At 48.6% G+C, this 16,250-nt stretch overlaps 1 protein-coding gene across 2 annotated transcripts in view; it reads left to right on the top strand.

Annotated features, from left to right (window-relative positions):
• Positions 1 to 16,250, top strand: part of RBM33 (RNA binding motif protein 33) — an 84,173-nt gene that overhangs the window by 51,770 nt on the left and 16,153 nt on the right. For both annotated transcript variants that reach the window (XM_033099199.1, XM_033099200.1), the window contains exons 13-14: positions 515 to 802; positions 3,794 to 4,456. In XM_033099199.1, the coding sequence (XP_032955090.1) occupies positions 515 to 802; positions 3,794 to 4,456 (951 nt within the window). The remainder of the gene's footprint in view (positions 1 to 514; positions 803 to 3,793; positions 4,457 to 16,250) is intronic.

Raw genomic sequence — 16,250 nt, 5'->3', positions numbered from 1 at the left:
GTAAACTCCTCCAGCTGTCAGGTTTCTTAAGAATCCTGAGGATGAACACGACCGCGTTTACGCTTGGGGTGAAACGAGCTGGCCTTTCTCCTCTGGGGAGTGCTTTTCTCAGGACAGTGACTTGCTGCTTGACTCTTTTCTGGTCCCACCTTAAATCTAGGGGCCCAGCACAAGTGGTCGTGCCAACTCCTTGTGCAGATGAAGTCCTTTGTCGGCTCTCATTTCGTTCCCACACTCAGGCATCAACTGCAATGCCCTGGTGTGACTTCCATACAGCGGAGCCCGTTTGCAGACAGCTGGGGTCCCTTTACCAGGCCCAGGCCTTAACCCAGAGCAGGGGACATGCAGGCGCGAGAAAAGGAAAGTATTGACCAACGGGAAACTCATCTGCCCCCCCCACCCCCGAAGGACGACTCACTCATTGACTGGAATGATTTGAAATATTTGCATCACGTGCCTTTCTGTTCCTCCCCCAAGTTCCCCGGTGTAATTTGAGTTTTCCTTCTTGTGCTAGAATACGACTTCTCAGAACGTGAGCAAGCGGCCGATGCCGCAGATGCAGCCAACCGCCCCGAGAAACAGCAATCTGCGGGAGCTGCCCATAGCGCCGCCACACGTGCTGGAGCTGAGCAACAGTCGCTGCCCCTCCACGCCTGCGGCTCACGTGAAGCCCATGGTCAACACGTCACCACCCGCGAGGCCCGGGCTGGGGTCCCGGAGTGCACAGGGCAAGGCAGAGGTGCAGGTCAAGCCAGTCAGCCCAGTGGTCCAGCCCAGAGAAGAGGCAGCAGCGGAACCAGAGGTGGGCCTGTGGTGTTACAGCTGCGTGGCCTCCACGAGGCAGGCCTCGCGGTTGCTCTGACCCCGCAGGTGTCACCAAGTCTTCCCACTGTCTCGCTGGGTCCTTCTAACCTGACAGCGTGTCCACACACGATAACATGCTCATTCTCGCTGGGCTCCAGCATTAGATCGCTTCTGTATATTTGCACAGTTACCGTTGTATGTTGCAGAGTCTATGTACTGGGGGCTTGGCAGACTGTTTCTGAATAGGGCCCAGATAATAAATATTTTAGGCTTTGTCGTCCAAACTGTCATGTAATTACGCAGCGCTGCTATTTCAGCAGAAAAGCAATTACAGGTAGTTCTTACATCAGCCGGCGAGGCTGTGTCAGGAAAACTCAGACAGAATCCAGTGTCGGGCCAGGTTTGGCCCATGGGCTGTAGTTAGCTGATCCCTGATACATACTGTTGCCTGTCTTTGACTTTTTCTTATTTTACACTGTGCACTAGAAGATAGGGCCACTTTTACTTTTGGCTTTTACTTAAGATTGTGGGGGGGGATTGTTTTGTGTTGAATTGTTTTATATATATATGTACATATACTTATTAATTTTTAAATAGGAATGAATGTTGTAAGAATAAATGATAAATGCAAGTTGGTATGTTACATGGTTTCCAGTTGAGATTGTATTTGTACCTTGATTTAGTCTTGTCCACTGGATTATTTTTTGCTGAGGGAGTGACTCAGTAGTAGTACAGTATTCATCATAAACTTTTTAATGAGCTCCTGTTAAATATTAGTAAAATCTGTGGCTGGGACAAACCCCTTGAGGCCACTGGTCTCCTAGAGAAGAAACGGATATGCTTGTCTAAGGCTTCCATGCAGTCAAGAGGCAGTCCTGGGCTGTTCCTAGAAATGGGGTAGGAAGGTGGGCCGGCAGGCCTGTCAGACACAGGTTCTGACGGAGCGCAGGCTCTAGTGTAGCACAGGCAGCAGACACGCCCTTGGAGTGACCTACCGTTGTCAGCACCAGGGCCCTGAGCAAGTGACTTCACTTCTCACCAGCCGCAGTTTCCTTAACTTATTGGGTATTAGTGTGGGACATGCCGTGCTTCCCCGAAAATAAGACCTGGCCGGACAACCAGCTCTAATGCGTCTTTTGGAGCAAAAATTAATATAAGACCCGGCATTCTATTTTATTCTAGTCTAGTCTAGTCTAAAGTGATTATCTTTCAATCACTTCAATGGGGGAATAGTCAGATTTTTTCTAATAAATTAAGATAGTAGTTGTAATGTAGGGTTACTAAATTAGAAATGTAAATATAAAATCAAAGCAATTGAGTTAACATTTAATGAGATCTTATAGAAGAAGAGTGAGTTGGTTTTAAAGTCAGTATATTAAAAAAATAATATAATATACAGACTAGATTGGGATAGTTTATAAAAAGAAATCCTTGTTAAAAATTTTACTCTGCTTTTAGTTTATATAGCTAGCTCCTAACTTGTATATGTGAACTGATTTGGTTCAGAAAAATTAAGTCACATACACTTTACTTGTATGACACAAGTGGCCTTTTGGGTGTACCACTAGCCACATCTGGCTGTTCCTTCCGTAATGGTTGATTTAAGCAGAGCTCAGCAGCAGTTTTCTGTAGAGCCAAACAGGTGCTTTGTGTGGGAGATGGAACTAGCAGGTGGCCATTGTGTTAGCTGAAGGTCTTCATTTGGTTGCTTTCAATTTTCTGTGCACATAGAATGGGACCAGGAGTAAAGTTTTTTCCTTTTTAATACGTCTCCTGTTTGTTGTGCTTAGGTAGGTGTGGTTCATTTTCTTACGGTCCCCCCATTGCGGTGGTGCCTGTTTAGAACCGCATGCCCACCTGTGCTCTCGCACCTGGCTCAGCTCTTTCCCGACTGGCTGGGGAAACAGCCTCGTGAGTGTTCCTGCTCCTCCCCGAACGCCCTGCTGTCCACCTCTCACACCTACCTTTGCACCCATCGCCGCCTTCAGGCTGCTGTTCCAGTCTGTCCTAGACTTTGTGGGGAGATAACCGAGTTGGGCAGGCTTATTTCCAAATGACAGGCGAGCCCCAGTGAGGGCCCGACTCTGTGTCCTGTAGGTCAAGTGTACGAAGCTCTGGGGGCACCACCGGAGACTTCAGCTGCGTTTTGGTCGTAATTCCTAATTCTTAAGGTGTATTTGTTAATGACTGACCTCTAGATAGATTAAATCGTATTCTTTTGTGAAGGATCTTTGGATGAGGAGCTCTACGACGTTTTTAGAGAAAATGACTGATTTCTAACAAATGCTTAAATTGTAATTAACTTGCTCTTTGGATAGTTTTTATGAACGTTGCCGGACTTTTTCAGACATTTTTTTGATAGACTTTCAGAATGGTTGGGACTGGCATATTAAAGGCATTCCTTATGTACTGTTAATATTCCAATACTGCAGTTGGCAGCATTTTGATTCTGAGGAGAGTGCATGAGTTCAAGGTCAGAGAGATTGACTTGTGCTGTTCATTATAACCAATTATTCTGTGACAAATGAGTTTGAGATCAGGCTGAAAATTCTGTACGAAAAATCAATAGTTCTAATCAGGCCCTTTCAGGTCATTTACACCCCACCTTTTGTTGGTTTGTCAGAGAAGAGCCAGATAAAACCTGTGTGACAGCACGGCCTCCTACTGTGGCCATTTCCATTCGAAACATATTTTGATATCTTAAATGAATAGTTTAATTGGTTTCAAACTTGTAAATGAGTAGAAATTTACATTATTTCATTTTTAATATTCTGATAAGATTTTCCAAATTAGCTTTAGCCTGTGTAATTTTTTTCCCCCTCCCCAGAGGACGGAGTTATACTTAAAGTCTATGAGCAGATTTTGAAGAGTGTCTTCAGATTTTGAATTGAAGGGCTGTGGAATTTTGCATTTTCTTAGTTTGTTGACATCAATTGGAACGGTTGCCTTGCCTCGCGCTCCTGAGTAAACCGCGCTTGTTCTCTTTCAGTTTCCTGATGAAGATGAAGAAACAAGGTTGTATCGCTTGAAGATAGAGGAACAGAAACGCCTCCGAGAAGAGATCCTGAAGCAGAAGGAGCTGCGCCGGCAGCAGCAGGCAGGGGCCAGGAAGAAAGAGCTGCTGGAGAGGCTGGCGCAGCAGCAGCAGCAGCAGCAGCAGCAGCAGCAGCAGCTCTGCGCGCCCCCTGGCCCCCCCGCAGAGCGCGAAGAGCAGCCGTCCTCACCCTCGCCCACCAACGGTAACCCCTTGTTACCCTTCCCAGGCGCCCAGGTCAGACAAAATGTGAAAACCAGACTTCTCGTGAAAAGTCAAGATGTCTCTGTTTCAAATATTCAGGCCCAAACCTCGAATTCTGTGCCATCTGGTGCTAACATGCAGTACCCAGGACAACAGATGAAACCACTGAAACATTTGAGACAGGCCAGAACTGCACCCCCAGGTCCGGCTCCGCACAAAGTCCTGCCGGGGCCGCCTGCGGACGGAGAGGGGCTGCTGCCCGCCTCACAGGCTGCTCGTGCTGCGGCCCTCCAGGGCCGGCCCCCAGACGCCAAGACCGGCGCAAAAAGGACTGTCATGCACCGGGCCAACAGCGGTGGTGGAGACGGGCCACACGTCAGCGCCAAAGTCAGGGTGATTAAGTTGTCCGGCCGGGTAAGTTGACGAGGTCAGCGGTGTCTCTGGAGCGTGTGCTCCCTTCACTCAGAGTGTCCTCATGGCCAGGGGAGGCTTGGAGGAAAGGTCAGTCAGAGTGGAGTCTGCTCCGAGCACGAACGCAGGCGCGCCCCTCCCTCCTCGGGGCTGGGTGGGAGCTGGCATTTCAGTCCTGCCTCCCAGCTGGGACCCGGCTCTCAGTTGTCTCTCTGAGTCTCGGTGAAAGACCAGCGTGACGATCCTCAATTAGGCCTTTCTCAGTTTTAGCTTCTTTTTGTAGGTAATTTGTGGTACAACCATCAAGTTAGTTTTAAAAGTAAAATGTCCTTGACCACAAAGCAGGTAGTTTGTGTGTAGCTTTGGATTCCGTGAGCACTGGGGTGGGTGGGTTTGGGGACCGTGTGTACGTGCGTGCGTTGTGTCTTCTTTTGCGCAGCTTTCTTCCAAAGACAGTTTCCTGTCTTCTCTTTTCAAACTCATTTCTCCCATTTGGGGGAAACAAAAAGGGCTAACAATGCTGGAGTGGAATCACCTATGATCTTCCCACGTGCTGTCAAGTGGGGCGCACCTCATTGCTACCTGCGCTTTCGAATGGCCCGTTGGGGTCATAGTCAGCAAGGCAGAGTGATGGCAGCTTTCCAGGGCAGGTTGACGAGGTCGGTCCTTAGACAGACGTGCTGCACAGGCCCCCATGGCAGGGTTCTCCCGTCAAGAAGCCGCCTGTAGAACCCTGCTTCCTCAGCCTGCCGCATCGTCTTCACTTCCTTACGGAAGGGAACTCGCATCTCTCGCTTCAATTACAAGGGACTGCAGCAAATGCTAGATGGGCTGTGTAATGGTTGTACTCTGTGACAGCGCTCCCTAGTGCAGTTGATCTGTAAATTGAGGAAGAAACGGGAGAACTGTAGACACAAGCTTTTAGAGCAAGCTGGCCAGTGATGATGGCATTACAAATGACAGAGTACTTACAGTAAGAAAGGAAACAACCTCTAACTCTCAGGCCGTTCGAGGAATGCAGTCTGCGTAGAAGATGAACTTGTGCTTGTACAGAGTACTGTTTATGCCTTTCAGGTTGACAATGAATACAATTAATTTTGATTCATGTTCTTCTTGTATTTCGCTATGAGCCCTGGACTTCTTTACATCCCATTTGTTCATACAAAAATACACTATATATCGTACTTACGAGATTTCCTAGAGAGAGTCACCCCGGAGAGTCAGTTTCATTTCCTTCACTTTCTTCTAACCTGGGCTGGCGTCTCTGCTGTGCTTAATTAAATGATTCTCCGCGTTCACTGGTCTCCCGTTTCCACTAGGTGGTCTCCAGACAGGACAGGAGGCTCGCAGCTCGCAGTGCCATTCTAGGAAGTGTGCCCTGGTGGCGGTCCCAGTTAGAGCACGTGTCCCCAGGAGTGTCCGCAAGGCTCGTCTCACCACTTTTACTCCACCGCACGCAGGGAGAACGTCTCCCAGCTTCCTCTGGGGGGTTCTCGGGGGTACTCGGACCTCTGAGGTGAGGGTGGATCACTGTCGACTTTTCTTTGGTCAGTTCCCGTACTGCATTTCTTATCATTAAATACTTTACCTTTGGGTTTGATTAATTTGGTGATTCTGAAAGGTGAAGGAGTCTGAGTCTTAAGGCAGGATTTTCAGTCTTCTCTCTCATCGATTCTATTATCTTTAAAGTGATATTACATCCTCCAATCATTGTTTCTCTTTGTTACAGCTAATGCATTTAGACATGGGAAGCATTTCAAAAAGAATTTAATACAAGTTGTCTCCTGGTGTTGGTTCTCACACAAGCACGGAGCAGGGTGGTTGTCTGGGTTCGATGCTGGCAGAGTTGACTCTTCACTTCCTTCCCGGCTCTCGGGTGGCATCCTGTTTGTCGTTGGTCATTTTGACATTGTTTCCCTGGGGTGTACAGGCGGGCTGCGGCAGAAACAGTGGCTTTGGGTGGCAAGGCCTGTGTTTGGATGGTTGTCTTTTATGACTTGTCCTTGGTCCTGAGCGGTCATTTCGTTTCTCTGAACCTCAGTCTCCAGTCTGTCAGTGAGGTCACTAAGGTTGCTTTGAGGGACACGTGAAACCTTGTACCACGCCGACGTGGGTCATGCACACTCCTCTTGCTGTGAGTGTGCCAAGGCCTTTCTAGAACAGAAGCCGTTCTGTGACTTGATACCAGCTAGTGGTGGGAGTGGCTGCTGTTTGCCAAGTTGAACGTGTCGCCTCCGCATCCGTAGGAGTAGATGCTGTTGTTCCCATTCACAGGTGAGTGATTTCAGCCTCAGAGAGGTTGTGTTAGTAGCCCAGGGTCACACAGCTGCCGACTGGTGGAGCGAGGCTTCTGACTCCTAAGCTCCTTACCAACGTACATAATAGTGAGTTTGGCTGCTGATTTTCCTGTCATGTTACTTACTCCTTGACGAGGGCTAATACTCCATTTCCAGTGAGAGTATACAGCTGTCACAGTTGAGTCAGAAAATTTCTAGCGGGGCTTCTGAAGTGAGGATAACTAAGTTTCATTGTGTTGGCCAGTGGTAGTGACTGGCTGGAGAGTATGTCGGGAAGGATTTAGAGGCACGAAAAAGTCCCGTGGCTGGAGCCAAAGCGTCAGCTGTGGGTGCGGGACTGGAGAGTGGCTGGTTTCCATCTTTCCTGTTCTGGCACCTGGTGGAGTAACCAGGTCACACTGGAGCCAACACGTGGCCCCCAGCCTGGTGATGGGAGTGGCGGTGTAGCCTGGCTCACTGTGGCCGCAGCATGCTGTGTGCGGTGAATGTGTCTGAGGACACTTCTGTGTAAATCCCGTTAGGTTATGTTTTACAGTGAAAACATGGGGGGATTTGAAATTTAAAGAGACCTTTTCTTATGAGGCTAATCAATCTGTGTATATGTGATCTTAGTTTTTCCCCCACATAAAAATATTGTTCAGATTTGTTAGGTGAGATTACAAAAGGAACAAATTAATGCTTCTTATAAAGAGTGTTACATATTGGCAAGTATTGCTTCTAAAATGTCATGTGCCTCCCTGAATCTTACTAATTTAATGTAAGTAACCTACTTAAAGAATTGCTTGGTGGAATGGTCCTCTTTATTACTTAAAATATGAGAATAATTCTCCATTTGCTCATTTCTCAGAAAGTTACTTTTAAGCATTTAATTTTCAGAAACCAAAAAGCAACCTTGTTAAATCGTAATTTTGTCCATAACCAGTACATAATCCAGAAAAACTATGCAAACAATATAAAACTATAAAACGTTTACTTAGTGTAAACTTAACTATAGTCATTCTCAGCCATTCTTTGTGATTAAACACCAGAAAAAGGACTTATAGGAAATTCCTTTATTAAGGAGTTAGGCCTGCAACTCTGTCGTCCGGTTTAGGGGAAACGGGAAGCTTTGAGGTGTCTGCATTGTAGTTTCTTGGGCATGTGTGTAAGTAACCGTGTTACCTGGCCCAAAGAACCGTCCCCCCTCAGGGAGATGAGGGAGCTTCCTCCAGGGCGGTTGTGAGGCTTAAATGTCACGAGAGTTCTGAGGTGAGTGTCATAGTGGCGAGTACATGGCAGCAGCTCAATAGATACTGCCGCCCTCTCCTTGTGGTTGAAGGAAAAGGAACTGGTTTGTTCAGAGCGGCAGTTTATTGGGTTCTTTCAGAAAAAGAAAGCACATTCTGAATTCACTGAACGGAGGTGATAAAAATTTTACGAATTTGGCAGCAAATGAAGTAAGCAGTCCTTGTTTGCTGTCCACACGGAGAAGTGGGAGCAGCACAGACTGCCTCAGCAGGACAGCCAGCTGTCCGATGGCGGGGGCAGAGGCGGTCCTCGTATTCCGTTTGTAAACGGCTGTCAGTTAGTGCTGCGTGCAGGAGGTCCCACGTTGTTCCTGGGAGCGGGCTTTCGGGGCTTGCACTGCATTTGTAGGTTTCTTCCCTTCCTGCCCGCTCAAAAGTTAGTCTCAGGTTTTCTCCAGGGAGGTGGTAGAAGAGGTGATATGTATATCCCTGATCTTTTTTTGTGGGGTGGAAGATGTTTGATTTTTATAAAATTTTCATTTACGAGAATTTGCGAGAATAGGATATGGATCATGTACACCATTATCAGATTCACCAATGGTTCGTGCTTCGCTGTGTTTGCTTTGTCGTTGTCTCGCGTTTTGTCCTTTTACACACGCACACAAAGCACACACGCACGCACACACAAAGCGCACGCACTCATGTGCACACATGCACACAAGCACACACATGCACACGCACGCACACACAAAGCGCACGCACACATGCACGCACACAAGCACACACATGCATGCATGCACACACGCGCGCACACACACACACACATTTTTTCCCAAATTGTTTGAGAATAGGTTGGAGGCACAGTGTATTTATGTCAGATCAGGCATATTCTCTTACAAACCACAGTTGTATATTATCAAAAATCAGAAGACTTAGCATCGATTCAGTACTAACTTGAATCCACAAGACATACTCAGATTTCATCAGTTATCCCAATCATGTCCTTTACAGCCATCGTTTGCCCTGAGCTGGGATCCCGTCCAGGACCATGCATCCCAGGTACAGCCTCCATCAATCTGGAGCAGTGCCTCAGCCTTTCTCTGTGTCTTGCCCTTGTCATTTTAAAGAGAAGAGGCTAAACTAGTGTGTTGAACCTCCTTGACTTTGCTTTGTCCTGATTTCCTCATGGTCAGTGTCGGGCTGTGCGTTGTTGGCAGGGACCCCATGGAAGGACATGGTGTCCTCCTCAGCGCACCTGCCAGGAGGGCGTCACATTGGTTTGTACAGTGTTGGCATCTTTGATCACTTGAGCAAGTTGCTGTTTGCCAAGTGTCTCCACTGCAGAGTTAGAATCTGAGCCTTTGTAACTGGTCAGTGACCTATGGGAAGATTCCTGGAGACTGTAAATATCCTGCTTCTTGTCAGATTCTCACAGCTTTCAGCAAGCACTGATGTTTCTCTAATGCCAACACTCCTTTTGTATTTATTAGCTGCTGTGCTCCTGCTCGGGTATTCTCTTTTCCCTCGCTTATTTGTCACTTGTTTACAGCAGTGTGGGCTTTGAACTCTTACTTTATCCAGGGAACTATTTCTGCCGTTGTGTATTCTGATGGTAGAGTGGCCCCTGATTGGCTCCGAGAGCCCCGTCAGGCCGGCGCTGTCCTTCGCTGGGTCTCCAGCATTCTTGGGACACATCCTTCGTTTCTGGTGCGAAATGTCAGGTTCCCTTGTGGCTTCTCGGCCTCAGCTCTGCAGCCAGTCCTGTCTCCTCGAGGTGGAGAGCACCCAGGCATGCGTACTGGGTGTCGCTGCTTCTGGGCCCTCGCAGCCGTGTCTGCTCCATCCACAGTGGCTCCCGGAGACAGAAAAATGAGCCAGGAGGAGACTCTGCTTGGTTTCATTCTGCTGTACGTTCCATCTCTTGAAATAAGTCACTATTGAATAGAAAATACTTTTTTGCGGTATTGTGTTCATGTTTTGGATGATTGTCATGTGAGAATTCCAAGAGGGATTAAGTATCACTATTTAAATATTAAAAATGAGTCTCTCTGTGGTGGGGGGCGAGTGAAGACATGCGAGTGGCAGGGACGGGGTCCAGAGCTGACGGGGGGTGGGGGTGGCCCACAGGCCTCCGAGGGCCCTCCTCTCCGTGGCCGGGCACTTGGCTCACATGGGCGCCTGAAGGTCTAGTCTGCGTTTCGTTTCCACAAGGCCTCCTGGCAGCTCTGGCCAGCGGGCCCTCACTTCCTCCTCACTCGCCACTCGCGGGCTAAGGGTCCCCCATGGGTGCCAGCACGTAGGATAGCGTGCCTGGGAGTGAGGCTGTCACAGCGGACGTGACGGGCTGAGGTGCTCTGTGAGCAGCTGCTCAGCAGATTGGGCGCCGTGCAGGTGCCGTGTGTCCCCGTCGCAGGTGCCAGCAGGCATTGTGGCTGTTGGAGGAGCGTGAGAGGGAGACCTGACGAAGTGACTGCGTGGAGAGGGAAGTTCCTGGGTGAGGAGTCAGGGGAAGAGGAGAGCCCCTTCTGGGCAGAGGGGACAGCACGTGCACGTTCCTGGGGCGGAGGAGTCCCAGCCCGTTTCCTAACTGTACGAGGGCCAGGAAGAAGGGAGTTGGTCGGCAGTGAGTCGGACAGGAGGTGGGGGAGGGCGGAGCTGTGGCGGGAGGACCCCTGTAAGGGGCTGAGGGTGACAGAACCCGTCTGCCGCAGGCAGACCAGGAGGGTCTCAGGAGAGCCCGGTTCCCCGCTCGCTGCCCCTGGGATTCTCGGCCAGCAGGCTGGAAGCTTCTGCCTCCCAGAGCCTGGGCTCACTCCCCGGGGGGCTCTTGCCAGAAGAGCCACTTCAGTCTCACGGCAGCCGTCTTCTGTGCAGATGGAGGTTTGTGCCACAGAAATTGGAGCGTCCTGGGCCATCAGGTCCTGTCAGAGGCCTAGGGCTTTGCTTTGTTTCTCCAAAGGCCAGTTAATTCTGTTTCTTAACGGTTTCCCCAAACCTAACTAGTCTCAGAAAGGGAGATATTAAGAGAGGGCAGTTGAGTGTCCGTGCCATGTTGGCATCATGCTGTCAAACCCAGTGCTACGTGCCTGTCCAGTGCTCTCCTTTCAGGAAGCTCGTGTGCTTTCACCTGTGGGTTTTGTCCCAGGGCAGCCCGACTGGACCTCTTACCCGAACTTTATAGGAAGCATTTTAGGTTTATGCTGTTCACACGTTTTGTGTGCTCACCAGACGTAAGGCTAATTTATTGCAGAGAACAGATGAACGCTGCAAAGGTGAGATGTTCTCACGTTGTAGCGTTTAATTAGGGAATTGACCTAGGAACCTGGATGAGAGTGTCAGCCTGCTTCTTTTCCTTTTACCTTTTCTCCTTCAGAGACCAAATGGAGCCTTCCACGTATTTATATTTAGAAACTTCGTGTAGCATGCATATCATTTATTGTCCAGATTCTGAGTGAGCTTTCTGAAGATTACAGGGCGAGGCCCAGCATTGTTGTAGTTAATAGAAACCTGTTCGGTGAGGTCTGGGGCTGTAAGCTCAGAGGCATTGCCATGACAGTGAAGGCGGCCTTATCGGAAGGAGAATTCCTGAGAGGCTGCCCCGGCACCCTAACCACTGTCCTTCTGTGTGTCCTGACAATGTTATCTGTCCCTTCAGTGCGCCGTATCAAATGTCTGTCATGAGTACAGAAATTAATTTAATGTCACCTGAAGACATGCAATTAATCTTTTAGAGGTTTTCATAATACCTTTACAGAAAGAGTTGCCAGTTTGGCGGATTTGGATTTTGGGGTTTAGAAGAAGATAAGGAAAATTAATTTTTCATCAGGGTTAATACAAGCTAGCAGGGCCACAAAGGCAGAGAAAAATGGTTGGGGAATTTGTCAAGTGTTGTCACTCTAGAATAATGCTGCTTAGCGTCTGATAGGTGTAATCAAGAGTTGAGGTTTCTATAGAGAGGGATTAATCAATTTGCTCACGAGTGAATGCAAGTCAGCGATACCACTTCTTCCTGGGGTTTAAGAATGAAAATAAGATTTGATCTGTCAAATTGCAAGGTGCCCTGACAGTATCAATGGGCCTCTTTATCTGTACATTTAAACCATTTGTTATAAATATATTTGTCCTGCTAATGTTGGTGACCGCAAACTGCATTTTTTGTAATGATTAAGCTGATAAAAAGTGTTCGCTAAGCTTACTTAATTCAGGTAGTGCCTCTTATGTTTAATAAAAACTACTCTAAAAATACATTTTATAGTATTCATTAAAAGATCATCATTAATGGGGGGGGAACCCACCAAAATATTTCTGGTTTGGTCTAAGATAGACCAAATTTAGTTTCTTCTCATCGGTTTTGGAGGAAGTGAAAGAAAGGTATTTAAAATCATATCTAAACACACTGCTGTGTAAGGAATTTAAAAGCTAACTGTGCTACTCCCCCCAGAGAAATTCACTTGCAGAGTGAACTTACTTTTTGGAATAGATAGATACTAATCTGCCTTTCACACACGACCAGTTATTTCCTTACATTAAGATGACAGGTTTCTGAAATTCTTAATTAAATTCGATGGTACTTTTGAATTTGCCTAACTAAGTGATAACAATTTTAGGAGCTCTTTCAGTGCTGTAACTATATGCGTAATATGTGGGAGACTCCTAAATAAACAGGTGGCTTCGCCTTGGTTGTGTTCTCACTCACCTCGTGTGTAGGTGTAAGTGTCAGCATACGTTTCTGGCCACAGCCTAGTTGTGAATAGTTTGACTTTTTCCTAGTGCTAACCGGAATAACTCTGGAATTTAAAAATTTCCCAAGAATTAGCTTTTCATTGTGCTGATTTAAAAGAGAACAATTACTCTCTCAATTGGAAAACACCGCACACTTTGGTTTTCTTACAAAATGAAATAACTTGTTACTTACATCCAGGGCTCGAGTGCACAGCCTGGTTTTCAGAGAAATGCGGACGCGCAACAGCATTAGGGTCCCCTTCGCTTAAGGAAACCGAGCGAGGGTTGGCCCCTTGGGTCCCAGCCACCCTCGCTGAAAGCACGTCTGTGAGTGTGAGCTCCCGTTGGGAGGCGGAGTGCAGCGGGAGGCCCGCTGTCCTGTGTGACTGGGGCCGAGCTTCTCACTTGTAAAGTGATGGTGATCATGTTTACTGAGGGGACGCTCTGCAGCCCCGAGGACACTTCTCGTCATGGTGCGGGCGTTCCACAGCCTCGCGAGAGTACGGTAAATTGAATGGCCTTGACACTTGGCAGTCAGGTCCTAGGAGTGCCCTGGGAATTGTTACTCAGTTTATTGGCACACACACGTGGTCCTGAAGGCGAGCAGCTCCAGGGCTTACGCAGGCCTTGCCCTCACTTTGCAGGGAGCAGTGGCCCTGAGAGTCCTCCCTAAAGTTGGGCAGTTGTCCTCACCATTCCTGCCTGAGACCTCCCTTTCTGTGTCCGTTATCGACTCCACAGGTGTTTGGAGTCTGGCCGCTCCGTGGCCGATCGAGTCTGTTCTCTGTTCCGAGGATGCCATGGTAGTTACTGCTGTGAAGACGGAAAGCAGTCCCGTGGCCGGGGGCCTCAGGACTGGGAGTGCTGGGACAGGGCGGCTCCGGAGTGGGCAGGCCGGGGGGCCTCAGGACTGGGAGTGCTGGGACTGGGCGGCTCCGGAGTGGGCAGGCCGGGGGACGTCAGGACTGGGAGTGCTGGGACAGGGCGGCTCCGGAGTGGGCAGGCCGGGGGACGTCAGGACTGGGAGTGCTGGGACAGGGCGGCTCCGGAGTGGGCAGGCCGGGGGACCTCAGGACTGGGAGTGCTGGGACAGGGCGGCTCCGGAGTGGGCAGGCCGGGGGACCTCAGGACTGGGAGTGCTGGGACAGGGCGGCTCGGGAGTGGGCAGGCCGGGGGCAGCTGCCCAGGCCTCCTGCCAGCCTGTGTGCCAGCCGCAGTGGGCAGGAGAGGCGGTGCAGGGCCCGAGACACGAGCTCTGCCCGCGCCGCTCCCCTGTCCTTGCAGGCGCGCTCTGCTGAGAGGATTTTTGTGATCCCGTATTTCTGAACTTTAAACGGGTCAAGCCTACGTAAAAAAGTAAACTTTTCTGGAAAGGAAATAAAAGTTTAGAACTTTGTTTTTCAGGATTCTTATCTGACATTAATATGGCCAGACATAAATTGATCAGTCTCTTATCCAAAATAACAATGAAGAGAATTTTTATTTGGGGTGTTTACTGACTAAATGTTTATGTTCTTGGTTCCCAGTTTACAAATCATCAGGTCACCACACTGTTACATATTTATCACCCAAATATCTGTACACAATTTTGTGTATCTTAAAATAGGCCAATAGTAATATCCTGCTTTTGGTACAAGCTCTTCTTTTAAAATTCAAGCTTGCTCTCTAGACCATCGTGATTTTAGCTCTGGGTCGCTGACGAGAGCAGTTTCGAAATGCCAGTCCTCTTGTCCGTTGTGTATGTGGACACCAGTCTCTCCAGGCCACGTGGACTGGCCGCCACTCTTTCTGTACGTGGCACCGTGTCTCCCGATGCACCCTCGGGTCTATCTCCAACCTGGAGGGGCCTAGTTAGTGTCATTGTCACATTCAGTAGCGATGTGTTTGCTGATCCAGTGGCTGTAACCTAGGATCTTGCTATTCTAACCTTTTTATAGAACATTCAGACCTACTCAGTTCTTTAAAGTGTGATATGCTGTTTATTGGTTTATTTGGTAAATATTTCAGTGTCATCTTTGTGCACAAGAAATTATGGCTTGGTGAAACAAAACAGACTGGGGTCTAAAGCACTGGTTTCTGTAGACATTTACCGGGTAGCTTGTGCTGTAGGTAGCCTGGAACTGTCACCTAGTCAGGTGAGCTTCCAGGGGGTTTGTTTAGACCCCGTAAGGCCATAAAACGGAAGACTTTCCCAGAGAGCTAACCACACACACAGGGCATCCAGTGAACAGGGCAGGAGCTGGGCGACATCGGTGGACTGGAGTGTAGCAGAGCTGTGTGCGGGTTTGTGGCCGATGCCATCTGCATGTTACACACGGCCTCTCGTGGGACCCGGGGCTCGTGTGAAGTGTCAGCCCATGTGAAAGAGATGCTTTTCAGGAAGGTGTGACTTCACATGTGCCCAGTGACTTTCTGAATCTTGTACTAACACAACTTCAGTAGGATTTTGGATAAATTAACAAATGGTGACACTGGCTCTTAAGAAAGATGGGGCTATGTGGTATATACCCTTAACGTTTTTTAGCTTTTTGGTGTAGAAAATTTCCAGCAGATACAAAACGAGAGAGAGTTCCCATCGCTTTTTAAATTAAAGACTGACAGGTTGTGTACTTAAGATAGGCCAGCCCTGCCTGACAGGGGTACCTGCTCACACCTTGGACAGAAGAACCTGTGGAGAGGTTTTTGGAAGCACAGACCAGAAGCCTGACTGCTTATGGGGATCCTGGTCCTAAAAATGGCCTGCCTCGCCACAGTTTTCCCATTTTCATTCTCCATCAGGTGGGAATGACTCCCAGCAAAGGCACATTTCTGGCAGTTAGTGGCACACATATAGAGGCACAGAGTCACAGAACGTTGGAGGGCCACCTCCTTCAGCCCTGGCTACACACCTCCAGCACTGAAGAGCCTTCAAACAGGCCGCCTCTGGGTTCCAGCTCCAGAGTGTTTAATCCAATGGTTCTGGATTAAAGCCAGGGCACTGGCATCCGAAAGCTCCCAGGTGACAGGTGTGCGGACTGGTGTGGGGTAGTCTGAACAGGATGGTCCTGAGGGGAGAGCACTTAGCTTTTCATCACTAGTGTGATGCGAACTGTCCATCTTGAGGCGATGCCCTGTATCGGGCTGACAGAAGTCCCTTCTCTCCCTGGTTTGTTGAGTGTGTTTCTGATGAATGCTTTTCGTGCACCTGTGCTCCTTTCCTCTGAATGTGGCCTCTGTACATTAGTCGATTTGCTAGGGATAAACCAACCTTGCATTCCTGGGATAAACCTCACTTGGTCCTGGTATAGAACCTTTTCTCTGTGTTGCTGAATTAGTTTGCTAGTATTTTGGTAGGATTTTTTTCATGTGTGTTCATGAAGGATATTCTTTTGTGGCTTTCTTGTCTTTTGATGTCTTTGTCTGGCTTTTTATGAGGGTAACGGCAGCCTCAAGGAATGAGTGGGAAAATTCTCCCTTTCCTGCTTTCTGACAGAAATTGTGTGAGATGGGCAGTCTTTCTTCCTTAAAAAGTTGATGGAATTCCTCAATAAGTCCATTTGGGCCCAGGATTTT

The sequence above is a fragment of the Rhinolophus ferrumequinum genome, chromosome 26 (assembly GCF_004115265.2).
Source record: "Rhinolophus ferrumequinum isolate MPI-CBG mRhiFer1 chromosome 26, mRhiFer1_v1.p, whole genome shotgun sequence".
Classification (NCBI taxonomy): Eukaryota; Metazoa; Chordata; class Mammalia; order Chiroptera; family Rhinolophidae; genus Rhinolophus; species Rhinolophus ferrumequinum.
The sequence above is the reverse complement of the archived record's forward strand: the minus strand, read 5'-3'. Positions and strand labels throughout refer to the sequence as shown.